This window comes from Arxiozyma heterogenica, assembly GCF_036370985.1.
Source record: "Arxiozyma heterogenica strain weizmannii chromosome Unknown scaffold_9, whole genome shotgun sequence".
Lineage (NCBI taxonomy): Eukaryota > Fungi > Ascomycota > Saccharomycetes > Saccharomycetales > Saccharomycetaceae > Arxiozyma > Arxiozyma heterogenica.
Genome location: NW_027042662.1, coordinates 139,528 through 157,804, shown reverse-complemented (window position 1 = coordinate 157,804; position 18,277 = coordinate 139,528). Strand labels below are relative to the sequence as shown.

At 29.8% G+C, this 18,277-nt stretch overlaps 9 protein-coding genes and 1 non-coding gene across 10 annotated transcripts; 6 read left to right on the top strand and 4 right to left on the bottom strand.

Annotated features, from left to right (window-relative positions):
• Nucleotides 1-637: 637 nt before the first annotated feature.
• On the top strand, nt 638-2,140 carry FMS1 (polyamine oxidase; the record flags this gene model as incomplete). The annotated part of the gene is made up of 1 exon (XM_064861561.1): nt 638-2,140. One exon carries the CDS (start codon nt 638-640, stop codon nt 2,138-2,140), a length of 1,503 nt encoding a protein of 500 aa, XP_064716516.1.
• Nucleotides 2,141-2,301: 161 nt separating this feature from the next.
• Nucleotides 2,302-3,663, bottom strand: MAC1 (Mac1p; the record flags this gene model as incomplete). The annotated part of the gene is made up of 1 exon (XM_064861560.1): nt 2,302-3,663. The coding sequence occupies one exon, from the start codon at nt 3,661-3,663 to the stop codon at nt 2,302-2,304; it is 1,362 nt and encodes a 453-aa protein (XP_064716515.1).
• A 1,006-nt stretch (nt 3,664-4,669) lies between these two features.
• On the top strand, nt 4,670-5,167 carry UBC7 (E2 ubiquitin-conjugating protein UBC7; the record flags this gene model as incomplete). The annotated part of the gene is made up of 1 exon (XM_064861559.1): nt 4,670-5,167. The coding sequence occupies one exon, from the start codon at nt 4,670-4,672 to the stop codon at nt 5,165-5,167; it is 498 nt and encodes a 165-aa protein (XP_064716514.1).
• Nucleotides 5,168-5,380: 213 nt separating this feature from the next.
• MSS1 (Mss1p) lies at nt 5,381-6,919 on the bottom strand (the record flags this gene model as incomplete). Its single annotated transcript, XM_064861558.1, has 1 exon — nt 5,381-6,919. One exon carries the CDS (start codon nt 6,917-6,919, stop codon nt 5,381-5,383), a length of 1,539 nt encoding a protein of 512 aa, XP_064716513.1.
• A 1,242-nt stretch (nt 6,920-8,161) lies between these two features.
• Nucleotides 8,162-8,236, bottom strand: PWA37_005099. Its single transcript has one exon. It is a non-coding gene; the product is annotated as a tRNA-Ala (tRNA).
• A 1,403-nt stretch (nt 8,237-9,639) lies between these two features.
• MRPL3 (mitochondrial 54S ribosomal protein mL44 MRPL3) lies at nt 9,640-10,806 on the top strand (the record flags this gene model as incomplete). Its single annotated transcript, XM_064861557.1, has 1 exon — nt 9,640-10,806. One exon carries the CDS (start codon nt 9,640-9,642, stop codon nt 10,804-10,806), a length of 1,167 nt encoding a protein of 388 aa, XP_064716512.1.
• Nucleotides 10,807-11,223: 417 nt separating this feature from the next.
• Nucleotides 11,224-12,123, top strand: CSI1 (Csi1p; the record flags this gene model as incomplete). Its single annotated transcript, XM_064861556.1, has 1 exon — nt 11,224-12,123. The coding sequence occupies one exon, from the start codon at nt 11,224-11,226 to the stop codon at nt 12,121-12,123; it is 900 nt and encodes a 299-aa protein (XP_064716511.1).
• A 110-nt stretch (nt 12,124-12,233) lies between these two features.
• Nucleotides 12,234-13,490, bottom strand: PEX12 (ubiquitin-protein ligase peroxin 12; the record flags this gene model as incomplete). Its single annotated transcript, XM_064861555.1, has 1 exon — nt 12,234-13,490. The coding sequence occupies one exon, from the start codon at nt 13,488-13,490 to the stop codon at nt 12,234-12,236; it is 1,257 nt and encodes a 418-aa protein (XP_064716510.1).
• Nucleotides 13,491-15,234: 1,744 nt separating this feature from the next.
• On the top strand, nt 15,235-16,692 carry PWA37_005095 (putative methyltransferase; the record flags this gene model as incomplete). The annotated part of the gene is made up of 1 exon (XM_064861554.1): nt 15,235-16,692. One exon carries the CDS (start codon nt 15,235-15,237, stop codon nt 16,690-16,692), a length of 1,458 nt encoding a protein of 485 aa, XP_064716509.1.
• Nucleotides 16,693-17,042: 350 nt separating this feature from the next.
• TAP42 (Tap42p) lies at nt 17,043-18,179 on the top strand (the record flags this gene model as incomplete). Its single annotated transcript, XM_064861553.1, has 1 exon — nt 17,043-18,179. The coding sequence occupies one exon, from the start codon at nt 17,043-17,045 to the stop codon at nt 18,177-18,179; it is 1,137 nt and encodes a 378-aa protein (XP_064716508.1).
• Between the last annotated feature and the right edge of the window lie 98 nt (nt 18,180-18,277).

Here is an 18,277-nt window from a genome sequence, read left to right as displayed (position 1 = left end):
TTTAAACAAGTCGAGTACTGATGTACGTGATAATGAAGTAGGTTTTTAACAGCAATTTTTTGTCATTAATAAATAGATTTGGTGAATTATCTAGTCCAACTAATTGCTAAGTCTTGATAATATTTCTTTTTATTGTGAATATAAACGTTAAATTAGTGATTGTATATTTACGGAGGATAATCAATACAAGCTCATATCAAACAACAAAGAATAAACAGCATGTAACCTTGCAAGGAACTTGAAGAATCTCTTTCTAAACAAATGATTAGATTATATCTATCTTACAAATAACACTGTTATTTATATATATATAATTATATTACAAACCAATAGAATTGTATAATTATACCATTATCAATGAGGTTCAGTACTCTTCCATCAACTTGTGTATGTATATATCAGGATGTTTATTAATTTCTCTTTTTGGATTTATTTTTTTTCTTTATTTCACTCACCCCCTAGATTTATTTTTAGTCGTTAAATAAATATGTTCGATATTTTTGACAAGATTTACATAAGTATTCTTGGTTATCCTGCAATTAATTAATTAATTAAACAGAAACTCCCTTCTCTTTTGTAGAAAAAATAAGAATCCAACTAAATTACTATAAAAGAACCGTGGAACATAGTGTTAATAATGTCCAGAGTAGCAATTATCGGTGCCGGGATAGCAGGTTTAAAGGCTGCATCAACACTTCATGCGAAGGGGTTTACACAAGTGAAGATCTTTGAAGCCAGAGACAGAATTGGTGGTAGGTTGTATACAGTAACTGGATTTGATGGTATTCGAAAGTACGATATGGGTGCAGGGTGGCATCATGATACTTTATGTAATGGCTTGTTCGATGAGGAAGCTAAATTACAAGAAAATGATGGCTCATCAGCACCCTTTCTTTTTGATGACGATTTCAATATATATATAGATAAGAATTATGGACGTGTTGACAGACATCCCGAAATGAGACTAGAGTTCATTGACAGAGAAGTCGAAAAATTTGCAGATATGCAATATCACCAAAGCTTAGATATCCCTGATACATCATTCTATGAACTTATAATAAAATATCTATTTCAAAAAAAGAACTTTTTAAGTGATGAACAAATTAGGTATGCTCCACAAATTTGTAGATTCTTAGAACTATGGCATGGTTGTGATTGGAAATCTTTAAGTGCAAAGGATACATATTTCGGCCATCAAGGTAGAAATGCTATGGTATTAAATTTTGATATTTTAGTTCAACGAATAGCTAGAAATTTTCCCTCTAACTGGATTAAGTTAAATACTGTAGTAAATTCTATTACCCGTCGAAATAATGAGGTTATTATTACTACTACGTCCGGTGATACACATGTTGTTGACTATGTGATTGTGACTATTCCACAAAGTGTTCTTGAATTATCTTTATTGGATAATAAACAATTGAATGGAAGGATAGAATTTAACCCACCATTAAATGAAAAGATTGTGAAAGGCTTAAATTCAATACATTATGGATCTTTAGGTAAGGTAGTCTTTGAATTTCAAAAGGCAACATGGTCTGCTGAGAGTAGTAAAATAGTAACTTTAGCTCAATCATCTAGAAAATTTGTTGAAATAGTCAGAAATTCTACCGATATTTCAACTTTAGTTAAAGATTTATCTAATTTAGATAATCAAGAAGAAGAAGATTGCTGGAAACATCCATTCTATATTATCAATTTTGAAAAAATCAATGGAACACCCAGTTTAATGATTTTAACGCAAGAACCAGTTTCAAAATATATTGAATCATTAAATAATGATTACAATAAAATCTTTCAATATTTTGAACCTATCTTAAATAAGGTTATGTCTACATTTAATAGTGGATCAGTTGTTAATGGTATAGATCAAGATGTTAGTGAAAGTGGAAACCATGCGATACTGAAGAATATCATTTGTTCTAATTGGTCTTCCGATCCATATTCTAGAGGTTCCTATACAGCATGTAAACCTGGTGATGATGGTTGGTATATGATTGTAGCAATGAATGAAGGGCAAGATTCAAAAATTAGATTTGCTGGTGAGCATACAGTGATGGATGGTGCTGGTTGTGTATATGGTGCATGGGAAAGTGGTCATCGTGAAGCCACTTATATTGCCGAACATACTACCTTATGATATTTCGACCAATTCAGTACTTTTGATTTGTGTTATTTTTGATTTTTAACGAATATATTATAGAATTATTAAATACATAAAATCATATAATTTATATATATTTATTGTATCTTTTGTTCTTTTATCTTTTCGTTTATAAGTTTGTAGCACTTTAATTTCAATCATATCACATAAAATCCTTCCAAATCATTTAATAAACCCCACTCTGATTCACTATTTAAGAATTCATGTTGATATTTTTTTAGCAGCTTTTCAAAATAATCCTTTAGATCAATTGTCTCCAAAGTCTCTGTATTAACACTTGGTAACTCTACAGTCAAGAAATCCCACCAATATTCTGAAGGAATCAGTTTGTGTTTATATTTTATTATTGTCTTTCTTCTTAACGTGATGTTATTAAAACCTTGATAATAGAATCTTTCAAATGGTATAATGTCAGTAGGATGTACTGAACAAGATTGACAAGTACAATCAATCAAAGAACATTCACAGTCAGGACCTGAACAAGCTGTTACATCATAAGGCCCGGGTTTTGATGAGTCTAGTATGTTCGTTAACGGTACTCCACTTTGCAAAACATAATTATTTAATTCTTCTTCATTTCTGTGAATCAAACAATTAATACAATCACATTCATTTGCAGGACAAGAACATTCTGAGCTTAAATAAAGACCTTTATGAGTGAAAATGTCGACTGATAATTTCTTAGACTCTAAATCATCACTTGTCAAATGGCTAAATGATTTATTTAAAGTTTGCAAGGGAGTATCATTTCCTGGAGAATCATTTGAAGTAACCGACTCTACTGTTGTAGGTGGCGAAACTGCATCCATTGCTATTGAATAAGTAGGTATGGGGTTATTTCTACCGACTCTATTATCTATTGGGGATGAAACATCTGATTTGATAATATGATTTGGATCACAACATTTTTTTCTTGAAATTTGAGGCACACTATAGTTCTGTAATCTCTTATCAACGACATCATCATTATTATTATTAGTATGTGCAGAAGTACTAAATGAAAGTTCAGGAGGAGTATTCTCTGTATTATTACTTATTGTTTGGGCAGAAACGCTTTTTAAGAATTCCTTTTCAGATATATATTTGACTTCATCGCCATCGGTTTCAGGATCTTTGACAATAATTTTCAATTTACCATCCACGACCATAGCCTTTTGAGTCTGTTTAGCCTTAATAAATATAATAGGTTGTGCATCCATTTTTTTACAACAATTTTCATGACCTGGTGGATGATCATTTTCTTCTACAGTATCTCCATACTCATAGCCATGGGGATTTGAATGGTCAATGTCATCGCAGCAATGCTTCTTAGACGGTAATTTCTTTCTTTTCACTCTTGATGTAACATCCACCATTATAACATCTCTAATATCAACTGGAGATGGTCTTCCTCTCGTTCTTACTTTGACCAACATTCTTGCAGCATGTTTACAAGTGGAAGACCTATGTCCTCTGATACATGATATACATGCATATTTGTCACCATTATAAATAATCATATTTTACTGTTATTATATTGTTTTTTTTTTAAATTAAAATAATAAAGTGTATCTACTGTCTCTTTAAGATTGATAAACAATAATATTTGATTCTCTAGCTAAAATTGTATGCCTGCAAGTCCTGTATTAATGCTCTTAGCTATTCAGAAATGTAATTTTTATTGTTGTCTAATTCTACTTCTTTCTCTAAAGCAGTTGATGCAATCAAATTAGCAAGGAAAATAAAGAGGCAGACATATAAATATTCTTGATAAACTCTATGATTATAATAACTATAGAATAGTTTTAGAGAAAACTAACAAATAATTAAAGAAATTTTTGGTAAATAAAAAACGAAAAAAAATTAATGACTTTGCGTAATGGTCTTTAACAATCACAACAATAAACATTACTGGATCTAAAAGGCACATACACACTTTGTTCTTTTACCGGCAGCCTAATCCCCATTGAAATTCCTCATCTTGCACTGAAACTTCTCGGTCTTTCCCTGTTTTTTTTTTTTTTTTTTCCCAAATTTTGTAACTCTCTCTCGAAAGATAAATTTCTCGAGCGAATATTTCAAAATAGAGTTTGCCTTTTCTTTTCTTTGTTTTTTTTTCCTTTTTTTTTTTTTCTTTTCGCTTTTTGTTGCAATGGTGATGCGTTTGGCTTAATAATTTTATTCTTTGTTATTGTGCTGCCTATTAGAAAGAATTGAACGAACAAAGGGAACCATTTCCTTTGACTAAAGCCAGTTGAACAGCAAAGCAATCACTAAAATAGTGACTCATTGGTACCCAAGGAAGTAAAATTGAAAGATAATCGTCATTAACAATCATTAGAAGGTGAAAAGAACTAGCTTATTTTTGTTTTAATTTAAATCTTTTAAATTAAGGAAAAGAAGAGAACAGAAAACAAGGCAGGTATTTCTTACAGAAGAATTATCATTTTATATATACATACACACACGCATACATACGTGCAGATACGTAAAAATATATATTAAATATAAACAATTTATAGAAAGATGTCTAAAACTGCTCAAAAGAGACTGCTGAAAGAATATCAACAGTTGGTTAAGGATCCACCACCTGGGATCGTGGCTGGTCCAAAGGACGAAGATAATTTATTTCTCTGGGATTGTTTGATTCAAGGTCCTCCAGACACACCATATGAAGGTGGTGTGTTTAATGCTCAGTTGGAGTTTCCCAGGGATTATCCTTTATCTCCACCAAAATTAACTTTTACACCAAGTATCTTACATCCAAATGTTTACCCAAATGGGGAAGTCTGTATTTCCATTTTACATGCCCCTGGTGAGGATCCAAATATGTATGAATTGGCCGAAGAAAGATGGTCACCTGTGCAAAGTGTAGAGAAAATTTTATTGAGTGTGATGAGTATATTAAGTGAACCAAATATTGAAAGTGGAGCAAATATCGATGCATGCATTCTTTGGAGGGATAATAGGTCGGAATTTGAGAGACAGGTTAAACTTAACATTTTAAAATCCTTAGGGTTTTGAACTTTAGACAATGGCCATGGGTTATATGCTTACTAGCAGATAAACAGATATAGAGGGATATTCTTTTATGAAGGAGAAAGCAGGAAGTATATGTATATATATATATAGTTGTTTAACGATTATTTGATGTCAATATAAATACAATCATATATACATATATCAAATTTGTTCTTATTATGTTTTATATTATATAATTTTCTTTTTATGCAGTCCTTATTTTCCAATACAAAATTTAGAAAAGACGACATCTAACACCTCGTCCAATCCTACTGCGTCTCCAAGAATTTTCCCTATTCCATCAATTGAGTATTGTAATGTTTCTGATAATATGATTAAATCACTAATATTCTTCTCCTTTTTATTTTGAAGGAATTCATCAATACCATACAATATATCTTTATTTAATATATCTTTTACTCTCTCAGACATTATGATTGGTTCTACACCTTCTTGTTCTGTAGTAAGTTCTTCACATTGTTTGGTTAACAAAGTGAGTAATTCTGGAATCCCGTTTAAATTCTTACATGACACAGCAGTAATAATTGGTTTTTCTTTTAAAAACTTATTCTGGTAAAGATCTTGTCTTATTCTTAAAATATCAGCATTAGAAACTAAATCTGTCTTGTTAAGTACAATTACTAAACGTTTCATTTGATGATCATTCTGCAATGCAATCATCTCTAATAGCACAGGGTCAATCATTGGATTAGTGGCATCTAACACTAATAAGCATATATCACCTTCAAGAAATTTCTGTTTAGCTTTTTCAATCCCAATTAACTCAATTGAATCTTTACTTTTATTTCGTATTCCCGCTGTATCTACTATGACCACCTTATAACCATTCATATCAATAACAGTATTTATTGAATCCCTAGTGGTCCCTGGAATATCACTCACTATTGCAGTTTCCTCGTTAGTTATACAATTCAATATAGACGACTTTCCTACGTTAGGAGATCCAAATAAGACTAATTTGATCCCATCAAGTAACAATTTAGATTTATTTAATCTGTCAACAAAATCGACAACCTCTGATTTGACCAGCATAACCTCAGATTCAATTTCATCTAATAACTGGAAGCTATTACCGTTTTCAATTTCATTATCATCTGCAAAATCAATCAATGCAGTCAATTTACCCATAGATACTACTAATTGTTCCCTCCATTTTGTAAAAAGCGCTTTATTGTTCCCATTAAAACTTGACATGACAGATTTTCTTTGCATTTCAGTCTCTGCGTTAATCAAATTATTAATTGACTCTGCTTCAGTTAAATCCAGTTTACCATTTTGAAAGGCGCGCTTCGAGAATTCACCAGGTTCTGCATATTTGATGTTTATTGATTTTTCAGGATCATGTAAATGTGATATATTTTTAATCACCGAACTTATAATAGCTTCACCTCCATGCAAATGAAATTCAATCATATCTTCCCCCGTATAACTGTTCGGTTTAGGGAAATATAACATTAATGGGGAATCAATCAATGAGCTGGATTCATTTGATGCAGTTTGTAGTGAATATATTTTGGTTATATATGCATATCTAGGTTTTAATCTTTGGATTGAACGTCCTGTAAGGGACTCATAAATAAGTTTAGTCTGTGATCCAGAGACTCTTAAGATGGCGATAGCAGATTTATGTCCTCTTGATGTAGCTAATGCATATATTGTAGGCAAATTTGCAGTTACTGAATATAGTCTTTTTGTTAAGGGAAAGGAACCAGTAAACAGACTTCTTATAAACATTGATTTAGATAAAAAATAAACAACCAAATAGTAATGTCATTAAAGCGCACTATGTCCAAAACAGTTAAAAATATTGAGAGTTGAAATGGTGTCACATGCTCATTTCCACTATCTTATTGAATTCATATTAAAGGTAAGATGCTGATAGGAAGTATCTGTTGGGAATGGCTAAATCACTTACTAAATATAGCAGAGCTTTGAACTTCAAAATGATTAGTCTACGATACATTTTGTTCTAATGTCACTGAAGACGAACTTGTTTTTCATATTTACTAATGTTACATCTATCTTTCCAGATATATTTATATAGACTACTACCTTATATACAGCATAATTATGTATCATATACATAAAGGAAACAATTAGGAGTTTATCATCATATCTGATATTCGGGAAGAACGTATCTTTTATAGTAGACCCTCATCTATTATAATCATCTAGCTATTACAATAATTCTAACTTTGACCAAAAATGTGAACGTGAATAATGTAAAAATAAAATAGATAAATCAAGTTATTATAATTTACGGGCATTACATGCAATTACTAGTTTTATCTCTTTTCTTTTAGTATTCTTAGATTTGCATCTACAATCAAAACTAAAAGAGATTGTGACATACGGAATCTGGATATCACTATAAACGATCTTGTGAACTCTTAACTTGGCAATGACGTTCTTGTTTTTTTACTTATATAATTACGTTTATTTGTATATCTGTGTACGTCAGTTTACTCTTTATGTAGAGTATAGTTTATATAACATATAAGGAACCAACCAAGCTATATTTATCTATTTTAGTGTCTTGAAGAGTACATCTGTCGTAATGGATGTAATAACCCTGAGGTTATGTGTTTCTGATAACAGTAATTCTTGTTGAAATCTCAATAATATTTCACTTGGATAGATATAAGATATAGATTCTTTCTATATCTCTAGATGTAATATTCCTATATATCTATATATCTATATCCCTAATCTAAGATAACCTAATAGTATACACTTATATACTATATATCTAAACCTATCTAATTCTTGGTTCCTTGTTCCTTGCTTCCTTCGTTACTTCCTTGTACTTATGTTGGCTACTCCTGCTTTTATGTTTGTAAAATTTGCAAAAGAGAAAGTTTAGAAAAATATCGCCAACCCTTTTTTTTTTAAACAAACCCCTACACAGTTATATAAGGAATATCCTAAAGGATGTTTCTCTTATTGCCGAAGTCATAAATTTTAATATCAAAAACCTTGGACGAGTCCGGAATCGAACCGAAGACCTCTCCCATGCTAAGGGAGCGCGCTACCAACTACGCCACACGCCCATAACAACACAATTCATGTCGTATTATGAAGTGGTGAAATTCTTTGTGTATTCCAGGGAAGCGCAAATAATATTAATAGTTATTCAAATAATCGAGACAGTAATCAACTGTAGTCGATAATATAATTACAAAAACGGTCTTATATATTGAGCGGCTTATATTGAGCTAATATATTTGTTGGAAAATGAGAGTTTATTACTGTCATTTCCATAAGAATTATTTTTAATTAGTTTTTTCTGTATATTATGTGGTGTACGGATGTACCATAATATCAGGAAAACATTTTATTTGTCACTAAATATGTTTTTCGAAGATTTGAAAAGAAATGAAAAACTTTAAAAGAAAACTTAAAGTAAATAAAAGAATGTATACTGAATACACTATATAATAAATATGTACATGTATTTAATACAAAAATAAAATAAGCATCTATAACTTAATGATGTCTACCATTACCATGGATGCAGAAGGCTCCAAATTACAACACTTTTAATAGGACTATTGGACGAATAGTAAGGGCAATAAAAATATATATAAGAACGTTATATATATAGGAAAATTAAAAGAATTATTGCTTGTTCTTTTTCGTATTATACAATATGTTACATATAATTATAAATCAACTAAACACACAAATTTAGATATCAAGATGATGATCCTTTATATATGAATCATGGGTTGATAGTTTCTTATTTGGGGTTCTGTAACGATTGTCACCGTAAAAACATCTCTCATTAATTAACTCTTTAATTAACTCATTAATGTTTCATTTTGTTACTTAGTATTCAACAATCATATGGGATTTATCAACAAACCCTAAGTCCTATAAATCCAAACTAGAACTTTTTCTTGACAACCATCACAAAAACCCTAACAATATTTTTCAACCCTAATCTCTTTTTTTTTATTTAATCATAATATCAAAGTTGATCTACAACAATTTAATGAATTAATAATATGAATGTCATATGATATTGTAAATTTAATTATCCTCAAAAAACATCCTTTGCCTTATATGCACTACTTTTCTTAGAAAGAATTTATTTATTTATTTATTTAGTCAATAAAGTATTCTAAAGTGGAACAGATTTTTCTGTGGATACTATTTTGTTCGTCAAGAATGATATAATTTACTGTTTATTAAAATTTGAACTTTTGTAGATCGAGAAAAAGGAAAATACAGAAATAGAAAAAAAAAATAATAATAAATCGCAGATAGCCCTGAACACACACAAAGCAAAGAAAAGTTCTCTTTTGTAAAGAAACAGATTCATCTCAATAAAAACATATATGCTGATAAAAAGACAAGGCATGGATACTAGAACATATATTTGGTGGACTGACTAGAGTATAATACCCATAGTTTGATACAAAATCAAAGATAAGAATATATATATAGAAAAGATGAGATTGGTTAGAATATTCCCTTTACCCCATTTACAATTACTTAGAATCACCATACCAAGAAGTAACGTTAACAGTTATAAAAAATTATTATTGATTCAAAATAAGATATCCCACTATTCTACAGAAACTATAGATACCAATTTTACAAATTCAAAAGATATAGACTCCATTAACTCTAGTGTAAAAGAGTTTTCTAAATCCTCACAATTATTAGAATACAAGAATTATTATCAAAACTTACAACAAACTCTTCGAGATATGCCGGAAGATGTTTGTAATCAGTCATCCGCATTGGTTACATTACACAGCAGATTGAATTTACCAAAAGAGTTTTCTACTTCTTTACTTTCAAGATGTTTAACATGTCGATCCTCTAATATTCCATCTATTTTACCTTCAACGGACACCAAATTAAATGAAACATACTATTCAAAACAACAAAGAGACAATTACGGATTAAATATTTTTGGTAAGAATCTACTTACTTTTGAAACCGTTAAATACTTATTACAAAAATACCCACGGTTACCTACCCCTGTGTTAAACGTTGCTATTAATGCTTATATATCAGATGAAGTCCTTGCATCTATTGTCAAATCTTGGGGGGTCGAAACTGAAAATCTGTCGATCATGGAAAGATTTCTTCGAAATGAACCAGTTAATGTCACTTTGGGGAAACTAAGATATTTTAATAATTTGAAAAAGGTCAGCGACGGCATTGAATCTATTTCAAAATTAAATTTCTCAGAGACAGCTGCATATGCTTTAGTGATCAGAAGTATTATTGCTACTCTATGGACATTCGATCCAAAATTATCCACAAAGTTCATTAATGGCCATATCTTGCATGGAAGAAAGCTCGATATCACAAGACTATTTGAATTTGAACAACCAACAAGAGAATTAGCTAGGTTATGTGAAAGAGAAAAGTTGGAAAGGCCAGTCTCAAGATTGTTGGCGGAATCTGGTAGATTATCAAGGAGTCCTGTCTTTATCGTTGGTGTTTTTAGCGGAGAAGAAAAAATTGGTGAAGGTTTTGGTGCGTCATTAAAAGAAGCTAAGGCTAAGGCTGCTAGTGATGCTTTAATGAAATGGTATTGTTATCAACCGACAAATGATCCATCTCAAAGTGTTGTTATTGACCCTGGTACTATCATTGTTTAGTTGAACAAGATGTACTTTTTTGTTTTATCAGTCAAGAGCTAATTATTCAATGATGTATCACTCCACATATTGTTAGTTCCTTTTTATTTATTTACTTGCTTCATATCTATACATATATATACCTATGTGTTTCATTACACAGTTGACACTTATAATAATATCTTGTAAATATAGGGTACTGATGACTCTTTTATTTCTTATTATACTTATACCTTTTTTGTGTATTCTTTAAAAGAAATTATATTTTTTCTGTATGCAAATTAGCTGTTACTAAGTTATAAATTATTGGTTCTGTATGGATAACAAAACTAAAAATAAAACTATCAGTGTTAAGTATAGATCAGATCTGACGTACTTTGTTATTAGGATAAGAGGACCCTTTTTTTTTTCTTAATTTAGGGAGTACATATATATTATATGAAGATGCAGGTGATCATTGAATCAGTGGTATTATTAGAAATAAATTACAATTATGAACTAGAACTGGTTAAATTACAAAAGTTAAAGATAAATAAGACTATTAAAAGGAATGAGAATAACAATGTTAAATATCTGAATAATGCAAATAATTGTTCGCAATACCATATATTGATGGGATCCATGGAAGATAATCAAATACATATAATTAAGAGCGTCTATATATCAAATTATCTGACAGATACTGTGGCTCTATCAAATTCAATTAAACAAAAAGTTGAACTATTGCAAGTCCTAAAACGCCAGGAGGAAGAGATAAAGCCTTTAGCCTTATTAATAGTCAATCCAAATATCAACTATAATTCAGAACTTGTAAATATGATACTTGATGCATTTCAAATTAAATATAAATTTGAATATGAACCTAGTATTAGAGGTGCGATTGATATGGCCCAGAAGTATGCAGATAATGAATTACACTTGAAATGTTATTACTGGGATTATAGATGGTACCTTACAGAGTTTGAAATAAATGATAAAAACATTGATTTAATACCAGCATCTTTAGATATGGACAAACACCGAAATAGCAATCCAGGGATTAATTATCAATATACAAGATCAGATAGAGATATTAATTTAACAGATTATGAGGTGTTTAATAAGGAAACAAAAGAACAAACTGAGTTTATTAAAAGGTTAATCAATAGAATAGATCAGATGATTGATTATTTGGAAGAAAGTCCCAGTCCAAGTGAAGATATACTTATTAGAATAAATTTACTAATACAAAGATTACAAAATGTCAATACAGAAAATATTGATATCGAACTAACATTGATTGAAAATGAAATAGACATATTCCAAACTATTTGTAATCAATGGGAAATCATTAATTAAAAGTAGAAGAAATAATATGAATATATATATATATATGTATGTAGAGAGAAAAAGAGAAGGAGAGAAAAAAGTGGAAAGAAAACAGGTAGGGAAAAATGATGTTTCCTGTTCTATATCAATAATCTACGGATACTCTGTCCAAAATTATGTGGGTCATCTTGATTATACCCAAGAAGAGTTTTACCAGTTAAGGGGCATTTACCCATATGATTTTTTAAATATTGAACCATACAAGGATAGCATGAAATGCAACCAGTCTCTATTATGCAAGAATTGGTGATAACATTTTGACAGATAATACAATGATTTTTGTCATTTTTCCATTTCTTATGACTAGAAATATCATCGCTATTAGGTACATATCTAGCTTGTGGTGGTTTTGGAACGTACTTATTTAATTGATTCAATGAGTTGGTTATTTTACTAGTAATATTCTCATGATTCCACCATTGATATACTTTTAATAAAAAAATAAAACTCGGAAATAAAGTGGATCCAGCCCACAGAAGTCTTTTCTGAATGAAATCATGGAAAATACGAGTTAGTTTACTGTAAATGTAGATATTATTTAATTTTGTTTTTTTGTTTAACTCAAATGGGACAGTCTGATAATTGTTATTTTTATTACTATTATTTGTTGTCAATGTTTCTAATGGATGTAGGCAACGTGTATATTGTATCTTAAAAAGATACTCTAATAAGGTTGTTTCTGAACCATATTTCCCAGATAGAAACTTCAATTTTATACTTAAATTAATTAAAGATAATAATCTGACAATTCTTGGGTACCATTTAATAAATAATTTTTTCAATTGAACTTCCAATTTGTAAATAAAATGGGATTTATCTGAAACATATTCATTTACCATTGGAACCTGGAATAGAGTTTGGCTTTCCCTTATTAGTTGATTATGTATATATGACAGTTTTTCATTTAAATACGGGATAAGAACATCTTGTACTAATAGAACACAACGTTGTCTATTCGTTAGTCTTAATAACGAAGACCATACATTGCTATTTGGAGAAGAGAATTGAGATGAGATATTTGGGTTTAAGATAGATTTTCCATTATACTGCTGTAATCCATAAAACCTATTAATAAAAGTCGAATCATATTTATTCAGATGGTACCATTGAACAGTGGATTTAAGGATTAGATAGAACCATTCATCAAACCAATTATTTAATTCAATGTTGAAGCGAGTAGGATGGTGTTGAATCCAGTATTTAGTTAAAATGTATCTTATTGATGTTGGTAAAAGATCGTTTATTTCATTGGAAGAAATGATTTCGAATAAAGTAGGGGTCAAAGAATCAGATGTTGTAATAGATCCAACTGATGGTAAATTGGAATAGAAACTCATAACTGAAAAAGGGCAAAAAACAGGTAACAAAAAAAATAGTAATTACCAATAAATTTAACGATAGAGGTGAACCATATATTTGTTTTGAAAAAAAAAAAAGATAAGGATTATTTTTGTTTAATTTTCACAGATAGATACTTCAACATTGTTGAATGAAGACATGTACAAAGGAATAATATTTTCAAAGAAGGTTTATTTTAACTTATCTAAATTGGTTTATTTTTATTTCTTACTTATTTTTGATATTATCATCGCAATTGTAATAAAAAATTTTTTTTTCGATTTCCTCTATAACCTTACGAAAAAAAGAACAGGGGAGAGGAAGAAAAACAAAACCATAACAAGCCCTAACATTGATAGAAAGTAACATGGATCAAATAGCGTAATTGAACAATTGGAAGAATCATCGAGTTACACAGTTAGCGTGTGTCACCATAACTCAAACTACGGTCAATAGTGTTGGGAGCTTTTATTATTACATGATTTTGAGAAGAATTCTCACAAGACTACGATCGATTATTTTTCTTACCCTATATTACATAAAAGTATGCTAGGATAATTAGATAAATTATTATAGAGGCATATATAGATATCCAATATATTTAGAAAATAAAAAGATATGTTAGCATCAAGACTCTATAGCCAGTAATAATTTTATTTATTTTAAAGGCAAAATGTTGAACAATTAATACAAATTATGATATATATAAACATTAAACAATTGGAAAATAGATTTATTTATTATCCAATTAATTTAAATAATTGGAATAAGTTTGTAAATATCGAGGCAATATTTTTTATGATGATAATTTAATATTTAGTAATTCCAGTTGGTGATGCACTATTACTTTTAATATGATTTTAATTCTATTCATATAAAATTGAGCTGTATGTCTGACATAGGATAAAAAAAATTTCTTTACATTCATGGAGTTGATAGGTATCTTACTTTTTTATCTGTAAAATTATACTAATAATAGGCGATTGATAAGTCATATTTAAGTGTTTTAACATGTATCAATACTTTTTTTTTCAAATTCCTCAGTCATCTCTTTTAATTATTCAAATGAATTAAATATTTTCAATGTCAACATTCCAATTATTCTTATATGTTGTGTTAAATATGAATAAATTGTGTCCAAACATTTATTATAATGTTTTCCTTTCTTTACTCTTAGTTGTTCAAACAAAAAGTTAACTGCTATGCTTTTTGTTTTTTATTTATTCTTTGTATTTTGTTTAATTCTTTTCAAGGATCATTAATGATTAATTATACTATCATTAAGTTGCACTTCTTGATTTAACCTACATGACACCTAATATTGTACTTTTTTTTCCCCTTTTAATTTACTCCTGTCGATGAGTAACTTCACTTGAAATGTCATTACATCTCTTTTGGCAAAAGTAATTATAGCTAGCACTTGTTTTCTTTCCACAGGAGGGGTTAAGTCATAAAGATAAAAATAGGATCACCCATTATATATAAAGTATTTTCTAATAAGTTCTCGAGGATTTATCCTGCATTCTGTTATTGTTTTTTTTCTCTTTAGAGCTGGAAAAAAAGAAAATAAAAAAGACAAAAATAAATGCAAGAAAATCTGATGCTGCCCTTAAACGTCTCGATCTATGTTACTCGATTGACTATAGATATTTTTGCATATGTATCTGTACATATTTATTTGTTTCAAATCATAAAAGGTGTTAGATTATAAATTACTATTAATTACTAGCTACAATTAACAAAATGTCTACTTCTGTTTCTAACATTCCTGCTAGATTTTGGACTGATGATAAGGGCACTTTCTGTGCTTACACAGCTAGTGTTCGTTGGCCAATCATCCTTCAAAATGCTGTGAACGACCTGAGTAAGGAGTTAGAAGCCATTCAATCTAACACAGTCTCTGTTAATAATAAAGATTTATCCTTAAAGCAGGGTGAAATTATTAAGACTCAGCTAATCCTTTTCAGAGAAGAAGTTATTAATGATGATTTGTTACGTCCTTTCACTCAGGAAGAAGTATATGCTGTAAGTACTCTAGATTCTTTCAATCAGCATTTGGAAGCTAATAAAGATAAAGATTTGAGATGGACTCATTCTGAATGGCTGTTCACCGAAGTTTACATGTACAGAAGAATTAACTGTTACTTTGCTTTGCAATCTGAATGGGCTAAATTTGATATCTTTAATTTGTTGAAACAATCAACATTTAAAGCCTCATTCCATGGTGTTGTAGAATTGGCCCTTAGATACAAGAATCTTTTGCCAATTTGGAGACAAAATTCTATAAGATCTGCTGATCAAAGAGATTGGGAGTTATTAGAAATTTTATTTAAAGAATTTATCGAAATCTCATTATGGGGTAATGCTACAGATCTGTCCCTTTTGACTAATGCCACTTTAGAGGATATTAAATCTATTCAAGGTGCTAAGGCTAGAGAGGAATCAGAATCCAAAATTGTGATTAATGACACTAAATTGGCCTGGAAAACTGTAGTTGATGCCAATAACAACAGTGGTAGTAATAGTAAAGAAATTAGGGTCGATTTTGTTCTGGATAATTCTGGGTTCGAATTGTATGCTGATTTAATGTTAGCTGGTTTTTTATTAAATACTAACTTGGTTGATAAATGTATTTTTCATGGTAAAGATATTCCGTATATGGTGTCTGATGTCATGATTAAGGATTTTGACATTTTGATTCAAGACTTGTTGGATAGAACTTTTTTCCCAACTGGTAGCAAGGATACTCAAGAATCTCAAGCATTAGATTTGTTTGCTAATGATATGATAGAATTCAAAAAAGAAGGTAGATTGTCCATTGAAGCAGATTCCTTCTGGACGACTGGTTTGGATTATTGGAATTTGGATCCAAGTGAAACTAAATACAATGGTAGTAAAATGCATCAAGAACTATTAAATTCTACTTTAGTGATTTTTAAGGGTGATTTGAATTACAGAAAATTGACAGGTGATAGAACATGGCCACGTACTACCCCGTGGAAAACAGCTATTGGTCCTTTAGCTCGTAATGGTCTTGTTACTCTAAGTTTAAGGACCTGTAAAGCAGATGTTCAAGTCGGTTTGAGAGAAGGTGTGGATGAGGAATTGTCTGCTCTTTGGGAAAAGGAACACCCCGGTCAAGGTTCTTGGTGGTGTAGTAGTGGCAAATGGGCTGTTATTTGTTATTGTGATGGTCGTTAGGTATATTGCATTATTTTACCAGACACATATGCTTGCCTTGTATAACACTATATATAACTATTTTTCACTTTTTGTACTTTTGTTATTTTATTTTCATAACGTTTGTATATGCGACTTTTTTTTCAAGTTGTTAATTTTTTTTATTAGTCTATTCAGAGGGGATTTGGTTCAACCTTAGATCTATATTTACCTATATATATGAGTATATATGCAAGTTTTGTGTAGAACGTTAGTTATACCATGATAGTGTTTTGCTATATATTTGTGGATAGACCGATTTGTGTATATATTAACCTTAGGTTAGTTGATAATATTGAAAGAATACAGCCAGATAAGAAGTAGTAAAAAGAATGTCTGTAAATGAGGAATATAACTCAATTATCAATTCATATGAATCAAAATTGTTGCATAATGGGTTACGTCAAGATTCTCAAGAATTCCAAGATCAATTGAATGAAAATATCTATAAACTTATTAATTTGAGGAATAAAGTGTTTAATGAATTAGCATTATTTAGTGGCAATGAAACATTAGATGATTTGACAACTTCTTCGATTAATTTTTTATCAATTAATTATTATTTAGGTCTATTAAGTTCGAAGAAACAGAGTGTTGGTGGAAAATCTATTAGTCTACTAGAATCTAACAAATTGAAAATACTTTTTTTACAAAGATCTATACAATTATATATGCAATATTTAAATATGTTAGACAATTATGGAATTCTTGACAAATTTTTATCATCAACCATCGAAACTTTTAATGATCCTATGAATCCCACATTAAGTGAATTGTATAAACAACCAAAGTCTTCTACTGACATAAATAATGCATACTTAAAAAGACAACAAAAGATTGAAATGAATCGTCAGACAATCTCTATTGAAAAAAAGATTAAACAATTAGAAGATCAATATAAGATAAATAAAGGTGAATCAGATGAAGATTTTTCATCTACTGATGAAGACATGTATCGTAACCTTTTAATTATGAGATTAAAATTATTGAGTTATAATGCTTTTAATGAAATTGAACAGATATTGTATGAAATTGAATTACTTCAAAATTTTGTAAAAATGGCACCAGTCGAGAATACACAACTCAATAAGGAGAATCGAAGTACTACAGAAGATCCAACTGGATTTACTGAGAGATTAGAAACTTTTGATAAACCTATTTTATCTAAATCAGGTAAGGTATTAAGAACTTTTACATTAACAAATAAAAGACAACAGTTGCAAGATAAAGTTAAAGGGTATGGACAATATGGTCCTACTATGACAGTAGAAGAATTCTTACAACATGAGTTTGAGTCAGGTAGAGTATTACAAGGTGGTAAGGACGAACTCATACGAGAACAACAAGAGAAAGAAGATAATGAAGATAATTATGAATATAATGACAGAGAAACTTATAAGGCAAGAGAATGGGATGAATTTAAAGAGAATAACCCAAGAGGAAGTGGAAATACCATGAATAGAGGTTGAAAAGTCAGTTTCTGAAAAGTCATTAGAAGTTGATTGTTCTAATGTAATATGTTCCTTTATTGTCAGTATGGTCATCTTATTATACAATCTCTTAAATG